General features: G+C 47.0%; 5 protein-coding genes across 5 annotated transcripts; 3 read left to right on the forward strand and 2 right to left on the reverse strand.

Moving 5' to 3' along the window:
• Positions 1 to 2,935: 2,935 nt before the first annotated feature.
• On the forward strand, positions 2,936 to 4,288 carry MGYG_01845 (homoserine kinase; the record flags this gene model as incomplete). The annotated part of the gene is made up of 4 exons (XM_003177733.1): positions 2,936 to 3,002; positions 3,159 to 3,512; positions 3,578 to 3,876; positions 3,941 to 4,288. The coding sequence occupies 4 exons, from the start codon at positions 2,936 to 2,938 to the stop codon at positions 4,286 to 4,288; spliced, it is 1,068 nt and encodes a 355-aa protein (XP_003177781.1).
• Positions 4,289 to 4,601: 313 nt separating this feature from the next.
• MGYG_01846 (RNA polymerase II transcription subunit 5 mediator) lies at positions 4,602 to 8,172 on the reverse strand (the record flags this gene model as incomplete). The annotated part of the gene is made up of 7 exons (XM_003177734.1): positions 4,602 to 5,764; positions 5,809 to 6,168; positions 6,222 to 6,393; positions 6,453 to 6,959; positions 7,009 to 7,071; positions 7,130 to 7,386; positions 7,476 to 8,172. 7 exons carry the CDS (start codon positions 8,170 to 8,172, stop codon positions 4,602 to 4,604), a joined length of 3,219 nt encoding a protein of 1,072 aa, XP_003177782.1.
• Positions 8,173 to 8,800: 628 nt separating this feature from the next.
• On the forward strand, positions 8,801 to 9,374 carry MGYG_08951 (hypothetical protein; the record flags this gene model as incomplete). Its single annotated transcript, XM_003177735.1, has 3 exons — positions 8,801 to 8,862; positions 9,001 to 9,059; positions 9,307 to 9,374. 3 exons carry the CDS (start codon positions 8,801 to 8,803, stop codon positions 9,372 to 9,374), a joined length of 189 nt encoding a protein of 62 aa, XP_003177783.1.
• Positions 9,375 to 9,781: 407 nt separating this feature from the next.
• Positions 9,782 to 10,459, reverse strand: MGYG_01847 (hypothetical protein; the record flags this gene model as incomplete). Its single annotated transcript, XM_003177736.1, has 1 exon — positions 9,782 to 10,459. The coding sequence occupies one exon, from the start codon at positions 10,457 to 10,459 to the stop codon at positions 9,782 to 9,784; it is 678 nt and encodes a 225-aa protein (XP_003177784.1).
• A 6,025-nt stretch (positions 10,460 to 16,484) lies between these two features.
• MGYG_01848 (hypothetical protein) lies at positions 16,485 to 16,810 on the forward strand (the record flags this gene model as incomplete). Its single annotated transcript, XM_003177737.1, has 2 exons — positions 16,485 to 16,500; positions 16,605 to 16,810. 2 exons carry the CDS (start codon positions 16,485 to 16,487, stop codon positions 16,808 to 16,810), a joined length of 222 nt encoding a protein of 73 aa, XP_003177785.1.
• Positions 16,811 to 17,261: the final 451 nt, after the last annotated feature.

Consider the following 17,261-nt stretch of genomic DNA (forward strand, 5'->3'; position numbering starts at 1 on the left):
TCCCCAACCTTGACAAAAAAAAAAGCAACCATGGACAACCGTGAATTATGCATGTTTTATGGTTGCCTTTTAAGCTATGTAATCAGCCTCTGCCGCGCTGAGTTCACATGTCCTTCCGCTTTGTCGCTGGAGGTACCTTTTTCAGAGCAGTCAGATTTGGCCTTGCTGGCTCCCTTCCGTCCGGCATGCCAACCTCGCGTCCCTCAGGGAGGCAGCCTGTTATTTCCTCTCTTTCTCTCCAGGATATCAAAGGAGCATTGGAAATAAATAATAAAAACAATAAGGAAGTCTGTCTCGCAAAACGGCACGTTACCATAGCTGCGGTGCTTTTAGTGCTGAAAAGGCATTTTTCCGCCATCAGTCCTAGTGATCATCGAGGTGGCTTTGCTTTAGCTTGACCCGTATTAAAAGCAAAGAAGCTCGTACTGGCAACAGGCTTGCACACTCTGATTGGCGTACATGAAAAAAGCGCCTCCAGCGCTCGATGTTCAGGCGGCGGTCTTTGTAACCAAGCTAAGCTTGGTGACCCTCAGTGCGAACGGTGAAGGCCATCCATATTCGAGCTCGACATAACGCCCGCTGAGCCCCCAACAAGCACATACGTCGAGGGCGCCATGCTATCACGCACAACGTGCACGGAGTGCTTCTGACTATCTACAACAAAATCTATGGATCTTGGACGATCGACTGAACCACTCTTTTATGTGGACTATAGACTCTCAGTGCCTCATCCTAGCTAAGCTCTGGTTGAACTGAACGCAAGCAACAGAAGCGGCGAGCAAAGCTCGTGCTCAACCCAAAAGTACGCCTCGAAGCGGGTTTTTCTTCTTCTTTTTCTCCTTCCTACGGAGTACTCTCTTTTTTCCCTCTTGTTGGATCCTCCCTAAAATTAGAGATTGATTCAGAGCCATCCATCTTGTCTTCGAAGTGGGAGTGGATTTACGAACTGCGTAAAATTTTTATATGTTTTCTTTAACGACCCATAATGGTTCAACCCAGTGACACGGTTATGCGTTTCGGAGTACATCCACCCGGCTCAGATGCATCAATCATGACATTTCGCCTGGCCCTGTGCACTGGATAATGCCCCAGCTCGCATCCCTTGGCTGCGTATCGTGCATGTCTCTCTCTTTTGTCTGGTCAGCCAACGGCCAAAGCACAGCATACGTGGTACTCGTTTGTATGGGCATGTGCTCGCAGAACCTCAGGTTCCCACTCGACTGGTCATATCCCAGATCATATATCGCATACTAACCCTATGACTTCATATAAGCCCCTCACCCCGGTAACTCTTGCTTCGCCATCTTCTTTCCATGGTGAAACAAGTGCTCCGTAATATCACTCCGGAGATTAATGAGATGCTCCCACCAGGCATCTCTCTGCCTATTATTATTCTCCTTGCCCGCCCCTGATTTCGCCTTCGATAGTGCCTTGAATACCACCTTATTTTCCTAGTCGTTCTCATGTATGGAGAACTCCGTACAGATTCGAGAACTAGCCACAAACCATGGCAAAAATGTTCAGGCCCCTGGCTAGCCCTTCTCTTTCATGCCTAGACATGAACCGTGTGGGGATAGAGTTATTCTGTTGGTAACGACTGCGCTGCCTCCAAATCAAGCCTAGCTGTGAATACGTTTATCTACATTCGGAATGGTCTGCCAACTACAGCTGCAGCAGGGGGGTTCCCTCGGGACAATCTTGTATGGTTGCACGCTCCAGTTGAAAGAAACGGATGTTGTCTACTCCGTACCATCTAGCCGACGTCATATTCATATACGAATTCATGCTTGCCCTTGTATCCTTTCCTGCCGCTTTATTTTTTTTTTTATCTTTGGCCAACAAGGCAAGCCGTCACCGTGTACAGGGTACAAAGGACCTGACGCGGGCTGAGCAAACTGGGAACCTGCTAAATAAGTTTCTGGGTTCAAGAGTCAACCTTTGCGCACCTAGCTACCTTTTCGGGGGAGAAACGGCCAAGTGAATTCCGCCCTCAGCACTGCTGGATTCCGCCTTGGTTTTGTTTTGTAGCCTACTCCGATGGAACCATGTCATGAAGACGATCGCCGAACTACGGAGAAACGGAGTACTCCGTACAGGTTGCTACTTACATACATACTCCTATCCGCTAGGGAAGGGGCGGGAAAGGGTTAGGGAGAGTAGGGCCCGTTTGTCCAGGAATGATAAACAGAGCCAGTCTTATCCTATCGTGGGATGGACTACAGCAGCGCTTAAAAAAGGGGTTGAACGGGGTTTTGGTTGAGCAACATGACAGAGATCTGTCCGCCCCGTCTATCGGCCCTAACCATCTCCTAGGGAGTACTATTTGTAGTGGTCGCAGGCGGCTGCAGATTTGCAGAAAGAAAGGGGAACTTTGGCCTTCCCAAGCGGATGGTACCGGGTTACCTCCTGGATGAACTGAATGCATGCTCCATTACCTGAAGCGGACGGCGGTTGGGTTACACCATTGCTTCACAACCGCAGAATCTTTAATAACGGTCAATCTGGTGTCTATATATTCCCGCAGCTCTGGCGCCACATTGAGCCCATGGAACCCATAAAGTGCTCCATAGAATGAAAAGATGAACATGATTAATGATCAGAGGAAAACAAGGCGAGCAAAGCAAGAGAAGAAGAAATACTTTCTCAGGGGCTCGAGAGCTTCGTCCGAAAGCGGACGCTTTTTAGGGCTTTCCTGCTTTGTCATCTTAGATAAGATAAGATGGCACGTGATATCGGAGATAACGCCAGCGGGCGAAAATAACACAAGCAAAAAAAAGAGTCAGAAAGAAGCAAAGTAGCAAAGAAAGAGACCAGCAGAGCAGAAAGACTTGACATTGGCGTTGGCACTGGCAGCCTGGAGAGAGGAGAAAGAGAGATTCACTACTCCTGCTCTTGGGAATACATAAAATAACGAAAAAAAAAAAGGCAGGGGAATATGGCCTCCTTTACGATCAAAGTGCCTTGCTCATCCGCCAATATCGGCCCTGGGTTCGATGTTATTGGTACGTTAAGACCAATCTGGGTTCAATAGACTTAATATCACCGCGTTTCATTACTACCAGGCATCCTACCTTGGTGATGGTCTCATCGAAGGCCAGGATCGTCCCAAGGGAAGCATAAATCCGAGATAGTCATGGGCTAACGATATACCATGTTAGGCTTGGCGCTATCTATATTCCTTGAGCTGCATGTCACGGTGAAAGCCCCCAGCTCGAACCCATCATCCGGTCCTCGATTAAATTGCGAAATAACATATGAAGGAGAGAACCCCGATGAGGTCAGTCTTGACCCGGAAGTAAATTTAATCACCAGGGTGGCACTATACGTGCTCCGGTGCCACAATCACCATGCATTCCCCGTCGAGTGTCACGTACACATCAAAAACCCGATTCCACTGGGCCGTGGATTGGGGTCTAGCGGTGCTGCTGTGACCGCAGGTGTCGTTTTGGGCAATGAAATTGGTAAGCTGGGCCTGGATAAGGCCAGAATGCTGGACTATTGCCTTATGATAGGTGAGGGCGCCTTTGCCGTTTCCGATCCCTCCACCCCTTGATACTAATTCACGTTGTTTTTGTAGAGCGCCATCCCGATAATGTTGCTGCTGCTTTGTACGGTGGCTTTGTTGGCACATATCTGAACGAACTAAAGCCAGAAGATCTAGCGTGGAAGGAAATACCCCTTAGTGAAGTTCTTCCTGCCCCTGCTGGCGGAGTAGATACTGGCATCAAGCCACCAGAGCCGCCAGTTGGAATTGGCCACTACAAGAAGTTTCCATGGGCGAAAGAAATCAAGGCGATTGCTATCATACCCGATTTTGAACTTCCCACAGCTAAAGCAAGAGAAGTCCTTCCTCAAACATACTCGAGAGCTGACTTGGTAAGTCCTCTCTTTTACACTTCTATTTCGGGGTGATCGGCATTAATATGAATATTACACTCAGATATATAACCTCCAGCGTGCAACCTTACTTCCTTCAGCATTGGGTCAATCTCCCCTTGACCCCGACATGATCTATCTTGCGATGCAGGATAAGGTGCACCAGCCTTATCGCAAGCATTTGGTCCCTGGGTTGACTGAGATCCTCAGTTCAATGAATCCAACCACCCAACCGGGCCTGCTTGGCATTTGCCTTTCAGGGGCAGGCCCAACAATATTGGCTCTGGCGACGGAAAATTTTACGCAAATCGCTGAAAGAATAATAAAGACATTCGAAGCCAATAATGTCCAATGTAATTGGAAAGTGTTGGAGCCTGCAGATGATGGTGCTACCGTAGTTTATCACAAATAACTAGGTATATAACTATAAAGAATTGTTCTTGATATCTATCTATCTATCGTATTTCTAAAAAGGGCAGTTGGTTCAACTCCATGTTAAAGAGTAAACGTATGTTATTTGAGGCCTGAAAGAGGTCGGGAGAGTGTTGTGATATCTGAAGGCGTTCGTTGATTAGTTCTATATATGGCTTTTTCTATATATGGTCCTTTTTTCAGGATGAAGTTGGAAATACCGAATATCTGAATGCTTTTTTGTCGTGAAAACGAAATACTGTCCCTTCCATAGAATAACCAATTGATACCTAGTAATAGTAGCTTCGAGAGCGTTAAAACATCCCCTCCATATCCAAGTCAATGAATTCTGGGTTTCCGACACCCATATCTGTAGGGTTTAACATATCATCAAAAATGCTTGCGTCAATGTCTGGCTGAGCCATTGTCACATCAGACCCAGCGGGAGGCCCAGTCACTCCTTCTGCCGTAGCCGCATCCAGAATTGCATCTAGAGTGCCATGAGTTGCATCAGTGCCTGTAGTAGCGAGGTTTTGTTGCTGCTGGCCTTGTTGCTCCGCTTGTTGACCCACGTCCAGTTGCATCTGTCCGTCTTCTTCTACCCCTGTAAGATCCATATCTGCCATGATATTGCCAACGTCAATATTGTCAACCGCCTGGGGTATTTGAGGAATAGATGTAAGAGCATCGACACGTCTAGCCAGCCGAATAACAAGCTCAGCTCGATGTGGTTCGGATTCTATCATCTTGGCGAGAGACTCTCTCTGGAGATTAAGCGCATCTCTGAGGTTTAGCATCTGGCTGCGAGGTAATGAGTCCTTCAAGGTCCCACCAACAGATTGATATGTAGCCTGTTCCCATGAGAAACATTCACCCATCGGCGCACATATCAATGTTGCAGCAATATCAATGGCCAGATCACCACTACCCGTTTCACTTTGCAACTTAAGCTCTTCGAGTATTCCAACTAAAACTCGGACAGAACCTAGATGCTTCAATCCAGCTAATAGTTGCCTATGGGTATAGCTTGGGGGAGTCATACTGATCTCAGGATCTGTGCTCCATAGTACCAGGGACGAGAATGTGTTTCGGATCCCAGTGACCATTCCACCGGGGGCAGAACTGGACCTCCACCCTTCTAGTTCCGCACGATTGGATGTGCCCGTTCGTTGGAAAGATTGATACGGCTCAAGTGCTTGAAGAATGGGATCAATGTCTGTTCTTGAGGGGTGACGGGTTTTTGCGGTTCTCAACTCATCTGCAAGTGCCCGCGCAGTGATGGATAGCACAGTACGATGGATTTCCTGAGCCTCTCCGGATATAGAGGTAGGCTTTACAAGGGTAGCTAGAAGCCTAAGGGTGGTAGTTAAGTCGGTACCAGACTTCCAAATATGTTTGCCTATCCACGATAGAGCCATCACCAATGATGGTAATAAGAATGGTTCTAAGAGGTCTTCTAGCCCGTTAATCCAATGCACTAATACCGAAGTAATATAAGCTAGAATGGCAGGATTGACTTACACTCAAATCCACCTTTGAGGGTGTCAAACTCCAGCTTCCCAGCCTCACACGCGCTCAAGCTCTGGCAGAATAGCGTAGCAACCAGAAGATAAAATTCTTGCGGGCTACAAGAGGACATGGATTCGTCACTAATCCCTTCGGCAATAAATAAGGCTGTGATCCACGCCCCAAGGTTCTGCTGCTGTTTCTCCGTCAAATCCTCCAGCTTTTGGCTTGAGGCCCCTTTCTCGAGTAATCGACACATAAAGGAATCTGGGTTGAAAACTCCAAGATCCTGGTAACTCAGATCATATTTGTACTTGAAAGCAAGTACCAGGAGAAGAACACTTCCGAATTCGTCGTAGACAGGTTGGCTTTCCACTGCATGCTGTTACTAATGAGCCGTTTGATATAGCGCACATTTTAATGCTTACCTTGGTCTTCATCCCATTTCCAGGAGTCCAGTAAAGCACAAAGAGGTTGCAGTATAGCCTGTGGGCTCTTAAACAGTAGCATAATGTCCAGTGCCTGGGGCCTACGTGACAAGGAATTGCATAAACTTTTCAACGTCATGGTGTCTTTTCTCAGGCACATATTATGCATCACCTAAGTCTTCCTTGTTAGTGAGTGTAAGACAGTCTTTGTTTTCAGGGAGAACCCCCTACCTCAGCTATAGCTTCAACAATTGCTCGTGCGTTACCATCCATCGACTCGATACCATTCAGTAATTGTTCCGCTCGTTCATGGTTATTGTTTATCTGAGACACTAAGTCGTGCTTGATGAATCTTCCTCCGTTTGGTAAAGTTTGCATCGGGTTCTCTCCCAAGAGGCGTTCAATGCTTGACTCGGGTATTAATTTATGCAAGGCACACGAGAAAAGAAACTCTTGTCTCACATCAGATAGAACTGAATTACCATGAGTGGAGAATATTTCGGAAAATGATGGGAATGTGTTTGGGTCTACCCGTGCTAAAGCACGGGTGATACATAGTTCAACTGGTATTGGCTCTACCACTGATCCCGCTAGGTCCGACAGGAACGGAGGGAGCTTATTAACGAGAAATGCTCGGAAGAGAAACATGGTTTGTTGTGGCTCGTTCCGGTACATTCCGTTTGACAGGACATCAAATGATGCCGTGATAAGTTCTTCGACGAGTGCCATGTGGTTCCCCTATGGAATATAAGTATGGAGTAGATATGAGGGTATATATTAAACCTACCCCGTAGCGATTATTTAGGTAATTAATAAGAAGGTTATCGTCTATTAACGGTCGCCCTACGAGCTATGGGAAGTCTGTTAGTATATCCAAGTGGAACTCGCGATGGAGGTGGACAACGTACCAGAGAGTTGACATATATGTACAACCCAGCCCTAGAGCTTACAGGAGGAATGTCCACAACCCTAGATTCAAATTCCATGGTAGAAACAGTCGTATCCTCTATGACATGGTCTTGGTTTGACTTTTCGTCTTTCAAAAAAATGTTGAATTCCTTCTGTAATTGGTCAAGCCTATTTCGTAAGGGAATAGAAATCTCAGCGCAGATGGGAGAGTACGCTGTCAAAGCTCGGGCTAGTTTCGTTCGTTGGTGTTTAAAGGCTTATGAAATCGTTAGAAGATCCGGACATCACAACACAACTCTTCTCCAGAAATATACTTTCCGGGACTGAACACCCTCGAGAACTCACTTTCTGCATGTTGAAATGATAGTGCGTTTGCACCGACTTCTGTGCCAGCTAGGGCTCCAAAAAGAAACCCGACAGCGATGAAAATAGAAACCACATCTGGGGTACCCAGCAACTGTGTTCCACTACCCTCACCCTTCTCCGACCCGAGATGAGCATTCCATGACACCAGAGCTAGGATCCAATCAGCTATGGCAGAGCAAGTGTCCATGAACCCAAGAGCTGTCTTTGGAGAATGGCCTGTGGTCACAGCTGTAATCACATTCTGCATGATCCCATAATCCGTCAATAAAGTAGCTGGCCCTTGTGAACCTGCTGGTTCCGTAGGACCTTTCTCGTCAATTTTTGGTTTTTCATCGTGGTTTTGTGTATGATTTTGTTTCTTCCAGCGCCGAATGTCGGCTTTAATGCTTGAGTGAGCCAGAAGAGATGGCAAAATCGTAAATAGGTCGACCTGTGTCAGCTTTTGGACGGCATCCACATAATCCGGTATTAACGGGTCCCAGTCAAAATCTGTAACTGCCCTTGACTCTAGGATAATATTGAAGAGGTCCATGTGTGGAACAGGGTGGCGGCGTAGCATCACTTTGGCTAGCTCATGAAACTCATTCGTGCTGATTCTTTGGAGGACACATTGTTGCAGAAACTTCTGCCATTCCAGCCTTGATGCACCAGACGGTCTTTTTAGCAGTGAAACCATGTTGTAGGTATCAAATGTCTTCGGGAAATGGAGGCCACTGTGAGGAGAACCGGTATTACATATCGCTCAGGATCCCGTTAAGAATAAAATCAACACTAATGGGCCAAGGGTATGTTTTATATATATAATTGTGAGCCGCAGAGGTGTTTATGAGCTTGATAGAGCAAGGCTAGGTCTCCGTACCAGCACCAGGCTGGATAGTTGGAACTATAAGGCTTACTGTAGCCACTCTTTCGATATGAAGTAGCTCAAATTCCTTTATCCCCAAACTGATGAGGTTGCTGGTTTGAAGATTATATAAGCATACTATTATGTAATCTAGTAATTTAGTAATAACCTACGGAGTAATCCATATTCATTTCATCAAGCGCCTATCACAATGAAAAGGGCGATGGAATGGCCAGAAAAGCGGGAACGGATAGTTTTAAGCCTAAAACATGCCCTTGATATTTTATAGTGCGGCTCCGTGCTAAATATGTGCTTATCTACGTTATGTACGGAGTATATACGGGGTATGTATGGAAAAGAAACATTCACGTGATATACGATAAATTCCTCGCTTATGTAATACATATCAGTATCACATGATACCCACGTGGTTTAACTGCTGCGCCACAGGTTTAACGACATGCTTGGGAAGGGTGTCTTTGGGGGAGAAGATGGTGTTGGCGAACAGACGCCAGGGGCGAAGTACAGGCCGCTTTGGGATGATTTTGCGCTGTGGCTAAACGCTTATATTCTGGAATCTTCTGACCATGTATTACACACTTGCGTCACGCCTTTGATTCCGTGCAGTAGTTAGCTAACCATTCAAATAATTCGCCACAGCCACATGGGAAACAAGGGCGTTTACGGTGGTGTCGTTGAGCCCGGTCCCTATTTCAGTGGTAAGCGAAGAAATAATTTGCCATAGCCATTGATCCAACACTCATCGTGGGTAGATCGAGGCCAGCCTCGAGGGTAGCGTTAGTGGAGTCCTAGTTCGTGTGTGAATGTATTCAGGCTAATATAGCTGCAAGATATTCCTATTGCATTTGCCTCATTTGCCATTCTGCACGATACTTATATGTCGTATACCATTCAGCTTAGCCCTAAGGTTTGGGCCCATGCATTGCTGCTCAAATTGATCAATAGACTGGGTGTTTAGATGGCGGACGTTGGCAGTTGATAAATACCAGGGGAATAATGGTGGCGGAGACTGATTGAGGTACTTATTGCATTATTATTAATAAGCAATATCAGGTAACGAAGGTATTGAAACACAAAGATACATAGGAAATATCTGTTGACCTGAAGAATAAGAAACAAGAAGATTGAAAGGCCGTTTTATCTTCATCTCTCGCCTCCTTACGCCAAATCAGAAATATAATAATGAGACGGTAATACGGATGTAACAAACGAGCGGAGGGTATACAAAGGTTGCCGCCTGAAGAAAATAAAGGAAAAGAAAGAAACCATTCCCCTTCTCTCTAGCAGGGAGGAAATGGCTAGGGGAATGACAGAAAAAATGCATATGAGAATCGTTGCCGTAGGTATCGTTCATCATCATCAAAAATTGTTGCTTTACTTCTTCTTCTTCTTCGTCTGGATTGTCCTCCCGTCAGGTCACTTAAGACCTAGTGCTTCTGCTATGTCGCGAATATGTGTTCGACTGGCGGTCCGCCATTTCATCCGGTGACCGGGGGCCAATCATCCAATCTTCCATCGCAAGCCACTCACTCCAGCTCTTCTCCGCTGCTTCAATCTCGGAGTTTTCTGACCCTTGCAATGGCCTGAGGAATGGAACTGTCTCAAGAGGCAGAATATCGTAATCCTTCTTCACGGCTGCCCACCCTCCGCTCTTGGCGGCAAAGAAGAAATTGCGGCGTTCTTGTTCATGTAAAGAGCCGATCCCTGAAGCCCAGTCGTCACCGAAAAACCCATGTAGAACTCCTGGGTAGTCCATGCCCGTTGCAACTAGTCGACGAATGTAGGGTACCATAGATACGCTTGGAGCAACAGGAGCCCCTGAAGGTGGACCTCCGGGTGGAGTTGAAAGGGCAGCATCGGCCGCGGAATTGAAAATAGGGGTTGGCTGTCTCTGGAATGGGAGGTGTATATTTAGGAATGAAGAAAGAGCCTGTACAGGAACCGTGTGCTGTGCGTAATCGAGGAAATATCGTTGGCAGCTCTGGTAGCGTGGGTACCATTCAAAGATATCGAACGGGGTGTCTTCAGGGCGCTGTGAGGCTTCGGACATGCCTGCCCTAACCACCGAATCGTAGTGGACGCGAGGATCTGTCGACATCGTGGCTTCGGGCGCCTCTATAACCTGGCTACTCTTTCTACTACTAAAACCTTTAGCGCTCTGTTGGTCATATAAACATCGAAGGCAAGCTTTATCCTTCAGGGTCATGAATGCTCCCCCTGATTTTTCTCATTACGTACTCGGTAATTAGAAACAGGGAAGAAGTCAAAGCAACGGTCGCCACGGCCCAAGGCAAAAACCGTCCTAGGAATTGGGGATTGGTATCTACCTGTTTCCGGTCCACGCCTTGCGAAGGGATGGCCAATTGGACGTACGAAGGTAAAGGGTAGCAGAAAGGAGTTTCCTTAATAAACCTGAATCTCTCTCGGGTATCTGTTTTCCTATGGACATTGGCTGGGAGGCGGGTTTATAGACTGCTGGCGCATGAGAGAACGCAAGGTACAACGTAAGGCCCGAGCTAAAATAGTAAAATCAAAAATAAAAATAAAAAAAACATAAAAAAGGGTGAAGGGAAGGCAATATATGCACGTCAATAGGATGAAGGCGGATAGCTATGGGAATCAGTATATGCTGGCCACACTTTCCAACAAGTAGTTGAGTAAACCCGGGTGGACGGAGGCGTATATTATAGGAAAGGGGACTGAAATAAAGTAACTTGTGCCTGGGTAGCGATTGACTTTTTAAACACCGGGGGAATCTGGTCTCGAGACGTCAATAGAAGAGGAGGATATAAGAAAAAGAAAGGTAGACAAAACCTCCTTCGGCCTACTTGGCGTGGAGGCGAAAGTACGGAGTGGGCTTCCGAGGAACGAAATGAGAATCACGCTCATATAGTTGAACCAGAGTGGGAAAAAAAGAAATAGGAAGTAATAGAGGCGCTACAAGGGTTGGGCGTGAGTTAGTCAGAAGGGTTTGATCTTTTGTGGAAGGAAGAAACATGCTCCACTATCTCTCCTGCGATGGACTTGCATTGCGTGTGGAGCTACTCGAGCTAGTTTAAGGGCTGATTCTTTCTGGGCTGTATGGGAGTTTAACTCGGGAGGCAAAAAACAAAAAGCTGTCAGTTTGCCCCTGTTAAATTAATGAATACTTACGTTTGGAGGAAGGACAGTTACCGAGAGCATGAGGTGTGTTATCTAGCGGTGCGAGTGCATCACCGCCAACGGGCACCGTAATCGAGATGTCGAGGCCGGTAGTCGGTGCCGTGTATAAACGTTTAATGGCCGGGCTTTATACAACGAAATAGGGGCCATAAAATAAGGTGGGTTGAAGAGGCTCGTTTCATAGGCGTTAAAACATTCTCCAACCAGTTTATTGATGGTGAACTTCGTGAGTTCCCTAGCTCATTTATCTCCGTGAGCGTCGATTGGGTAGTCATATGGAGTGTGCATGCATACGTTTAATGCCCAACATGAAGAGATCGGTCAAGCAGGGGGGGAATGATGGGGTGTCCGTGTTTCATAGTTTTTTCATGTCAAGGCCTCGCAGGCGCCAGTATGCAGAGACAATACTCTATAGTTTGATCTGCTTATCAATTTAGGTTCGTCTCCGGCTTACCTAGCTTGAGTGACCACTCCAAGGGCCGCAGAAGCGATCTATATGGAAGAAGATAGGCCTCCAGTCCCCGTGCCCGTAATTGAGGGGGTACAGTATCGTCACTGCAGGCTGTATTTTGGATGAGAGTGCGTCCCGGGGTAAGGAGGGATAATTGGGATATTTTGGTTTCTACTGTTCGCTAGAGAGATGCCTTCGTAACGGAATGTCTCGTGCATTTTCCAAGGCGGGGCCCCCAAGCAGTTGCGTTTCTCCCTGTAGACTGGTACGGTACTTGGTAAGAGCGTTTGGGAGCTTCCGGAATACCCCGTCTCGTAATGTCGGTAGGACCTTGGTTCATCTGAAGTTTCCCAGGCTACCTGTTCCTTCTGTCTCCTCCTTCTTTTCTTTTTAGACTCGTCCTTTCGTTCTCGCCTGCTCGCATGAAGCGCCTTGGTCCAGGAGCCTCTGGCGGCAGTACGACGTCGTACCGTTAGTGGAGAAAATAGCCTGGTGGACCCATGAATGACAACGAGCCAGTGGGACAAGGTGATTGGGCATAGCATTGTCTGTTTTGCTGGCCGGAGGTACGGAGGACGGGGGAAGGATATGGTTATTTTAAATGGCGGCAAGTCGACCCATCTCATTTGTCCCCTGTACATGACGTCTACCCAACATAATTTGCTGGTGGTGACAGCCATATTACACGCTCAAGCAGCATCGTAACCGCTACTTTAAAGGCGGGCTGGAGAGAGCGAATATAATGCACACCACGGTTAAAATACGGAGTGAAGAGCCTTTGTCCTTTTCTCTCTGTCTTGGATTTCGGTGGTCCTTGGAATCCTGGTTGTCCATGGCGTTCTGCCTCAGAAAATGGCAGATGCATGCAGTAGCTGGTCAAGAAACGGCCAATTGGATGTATAAGAGTATCAAGTTCTTTCGTGCTTTTTGGAACGTGGTCGGTGCCCTTGTGCTTCGATCGGTTGACGATCTGATGATCCGATCTTTTGTACTCCGTACTCCTTGTCCTCTTTCTTTTCTTTTTCCCTCTCTTTCCTTTTTGTCTTCCTTTGGTTTACAATCCAGATGCAAGTCGGATCCTTGGTCCAGAAGTCTAACCCCACTACTTCGATCACTCTCCATCTCTTACGGGGTACATTCATCATCACCCGATATTAGTCCGAGCTATCTAGCTTTGTAGTAGTGAGTGAGCATGCAGAGGGTACTCTTTGGTACGACAGAGGATTCCTTGGAAGAATGACTGTTTTGTTTGAACTTTGCGGTACTTGGCGTGACGCAGAGTGAGGCAGGGTCCTATAGTGCGGTAATGAGACGCAGGAACGGGAGTGGATTTAGTATTCATTGGGAAGCCATGCTTCTGATTCGTAAAGAGAGACAGAGGGCGGAGAGGGAGAGATCAGAGAGAGCAGCCCACGATGCCGTTATTCGATCACCTAGGGCTGCTGGCCTATCAGTTGTGAGGCACAGGATGGAGAAATAGGGGGATTGAATGGCGTCCTATTCCCCCTTCCAACCCCGGGCCCCCCCTCCCCTTCCACCCACGACGTCTCGAGAAAGCTAGAAATAAAAAACAAGGAGGGGGGTCAAGCCACAGCTCCAGGTTCTCGGTAACTAATTTGCCACGTCAAATGAGGCCTCTTGTTAGTATATGTCAATGTAGAGTCTGTTTCTGTGAGCAAGGGAAGTTGATCACCGGGACAGGTCAGGACAGACAGGCGATGTAAGCCTCCTGCAGCGCAATTGAGTAGTAAAGAGCAGCTATTTTTTTAAGAAACTAAGAGGTGTGCAACCCATGCAGCTCCCAAATTCGAGTCACCTCGGCCGGCGGGCTCCCGGGTTGCATGTCGAATTCTCTGAAGTTGACCGGCTCTCGTACCTTTGGCGTTTTGTCCCCATCAGCCTGCGAGCCTATCAGAGCGGACGGTGGCTGTGGCTGTGCAAAGTACGCACACCAGCCACATATCAGCACTAGCCACATATCAAATTCTCTTCTGGCTTGTGATGCACCAGGACACCGGCAGCGAGCGGACCTGGTGCATTCGTGTCCAAGCGACAGGATCTTCCTGCAGCTCTCCATTAGTGTCCCCGTCAGGTCCTTCCGTTCTGTCTGCCTAAAAACAGGGCATGCGGTGCGCGGGAGGCAGAAGGACCGAGTAGAGGCCGAAAGTGAGGCGGGTCGTCCAAACTAGCAGCTTTGCGGCTCGTTAGTTACGCTGCAGGGTCTTGTGGCTTGATAGATTTTTCGTTGTTCTGTCTGTGGCTTGCCTCGTCCGTGTGGCTTGTTCGTCATCCAGCACGTATAACCAATATCAAAATCAAGATATCAAAAAAACAACTTGCGCACGGCAGCAAAGGAATTCCATCTCCGCTATTTACACCTCTGCATTCCTTTCTCTTTGCTCCAATAGATGCTCCAATTGATTTGAACTTCTTTTATTTTTTTTATTTTTCATTTTTCCCTTCCCCGATTAAGTGATTCTTTGTGATATGTCCAGCCATCTCGGCTTCTGATATCGCCACTCCACCCGGAGAGTCTGCCCTATTGAAGGAGGTCAAGCCGCAGGAACAGCATGCTGTGAGCGGGATGGACCCTGTCGATGATAGAGATAGCTAGTTGTTTTGAAGAACATCCTTGCCCCTATTTTCTCGGTCCTCTGTTACGTCTCACCGCTCCAATCGGCCTGAACGGGGAGTATGAATGTGATTGCACAGACGTTTTTGAGTGACATGCTTTCGTTTTCGTTGTGCTCCGCTGACATTAATATGTTAGCCTGTTGGTCCCTTGCTGAAGAACAAGTTGGCAGGACGGCTACCTTTGGTTCAGATCCCGGAAGCGCATGGTGATGGATGACCTTAGTTTTCTCAAATCATTCAGCCGCCACTGGCAAAGGAAGGAATACGGGTACCACCTCCATAGTTGCCGCAGAGAGCCTTTCTGTGGATACTCAAAGCCGTTTATTTCCATTGTGTTCTCGAGGGAGTCGGTATGCGCGTCCCATTGCCACTCATGAGCTTGAGCTGCTTCTTTACTCACTGCTCCATGTTCATTTGCCATGGAATCCTAAATTAACGTGGCGCTTATCCTTCCGATTCAACTTCCTCCAATGTGGTATCATCTCTCTGTTTTCCCACTAGGGTAGTACGCGAGCACATGTTTCCAATGCCATCATAGCTTCCTCGGCACTTGAAGAAGCGGCAACCTCTCAGTTTGATGAGTATGAGCAATATGTTGGTCATCACCTTTAAAAAAGGGCCAAATACCCCTGTCGACAGTTTGTCAATACCATGGTTATCAATGTAGCCTTTGCTACTGGGAGATTTGATGCAGTGACAGCTCAACAATACCATATGAAAGTTAAAAGTTGCGGTGTATATCTGCGGAACACTCACTGCTCTGGTAGTTTATTTCAGGAAGAATTAACTCTACCTATACACCGCTTTTCAAGTTTGCTTTAACATAGGGTTTCCTGCAGAGGGAAGTGGGCAGGATTTGCATTAGTCTTGAGCATCACCGTGTTGGGGAAAATCCCTTTGCGGTAGGCATATTTTGGGTCTACTTCTACCATTGGGAGTCATTGTAGGAAATGGAAAGAACAGAATGCATGTCCTCGTCTATACCAACTCGTGCATTTATGATTCGCAGTTAAGAAATCGATGGATATAACACCTTCACATGTGGGCGCCCCAACTGCTAGCCACATGTGAAAGTCGAAAGAGACTATAGATACAGTACTCTGTTACCTACCATGATACCATTAGGACTTTATCCAGATCCTCCATTGGTTACATCCTAGTATTTTGGCCCTTGGAGGGAGCAGCGGTGTGCTTTAACTTGACAGCATTTCTGAATATTCATCTGAATTTGATATGCATTTACAGGCACACACATACTTGAACCACACACCATAACAATAGAGGAGTCATATTCTACGGGCTTCATCAGCACTGGTAATACTAGGCCGTCTTGCTGAATGGCGCCACAGTCCTTACACAGTATTGAAAGGGTCTTCTGTTCAGCTACTTAGTGTATACAAACACGCAAGAGTTTTCAGTACGGAGTACTCCGTAACTGATATGCTTTTTAATAGCTTATTTAGCGACCAGGGGATATCTCAGCCCTAACATTCAAGCCTTTTATTAGCCACTGTATGGGCCTTGTACTCAGTAGCCGAGCTCCCATCAGATAGCTAGAAACATCAAAAGCAGCGTTCTTTATCTTAGCCGGAATTTATATTATTAACTGTCTAACGCAGCCATCCAATACGAAGGTGTCTACCATTGTTACTTATTGACTATTTGCGCCAGGAGCAAGCCTGAACACTGGATTATTATTCCCTATCCCACAGTGCTAAGATGTCTCGTCAGCCAATTAATATTAACTCAATACCAGATTGCCTATTGTTATTAAGCGTCGCCTCTCAAAGCACAAAGAACGCCACTACCGATACGCTTAGCGAGAGGCGTCCACCAAATAACCATCTAGCCATACTCCGTAGTCATCCTGTCAACAATGGAGGCGCCGTTGGGTCAGCGACGAATATATATATATATGCATGTATATGTGAGGCATATACACATCCATCTGTCTGTAACGCAGAAGACGGAGAGCGCCGATAGCTAACCGTGGAAGAAGATTCCGACCAAGAAGCCGAGGCGAGAGATAAACAGTCGGAGCTGATCTTGGAACAAGCTAAGTCACACCTAGAGATAAGAGAGAAAGAGAACAGCGGTTCGCTCTCTCCGTTATCGGAAAACTATTTGCCGTCGGCTCCTTCTTATCTCTGCCTCTCGCTCCATGATATTCCACTTTCATATGCTGGAAGGTCGGCTCGGTAGACTCCATAGGGTAGTTTCTTTATCTTCTTTTGGCATTATCTCGCATGCATAGGTAGTTAATAGCCCGAGCGGCTTGGGCGGCCGAATCTCTGAGCGAATAAAAGATTTGGGGGCAAGTGTTAATCTCCGACCTTGGCTTGCGTGGGATGCGCGGTGCAAGACGTTCCGTTGATAGCGAACCAGTGTAGAGTAGTAGTGATTAATAACTGTGATAGGTAATAGGGTAACGGATAGTGAATAATTGGCTATCGGGAGAGGCCTTTAGGCAGTGTGGTTGCGAATTGGCGTATCTGGGGATGGAAAGATCCCGATTGTTATCTCTATCTCTACAATGTTGGCTGGGAGGAACCGGGAAATTGTCTTGAGCCTCCTCCAAGCTCATGAGTCTGGCTGGGTTTATTAAGCTATTAACCTTTCCCTCGTCTCTCATCCTCGTTCTTATATTTCCATC

The sequence above is a fragment of the Nannizzia gypsea genome, genomic scaffold (genome assembly GCF_000150975.2).
Source record: "Nannizzia gypsea CBS 118893 supercont1.1 genomic scaffold, whole genome shotgun sequence".
Lineage (NCBI taxonomy): Eukaryota > Fungi > Ascomycota > Eurotiomycetes > Onygenales > Arthrodermataceae > Nannizzia > Nannizzia gypsea.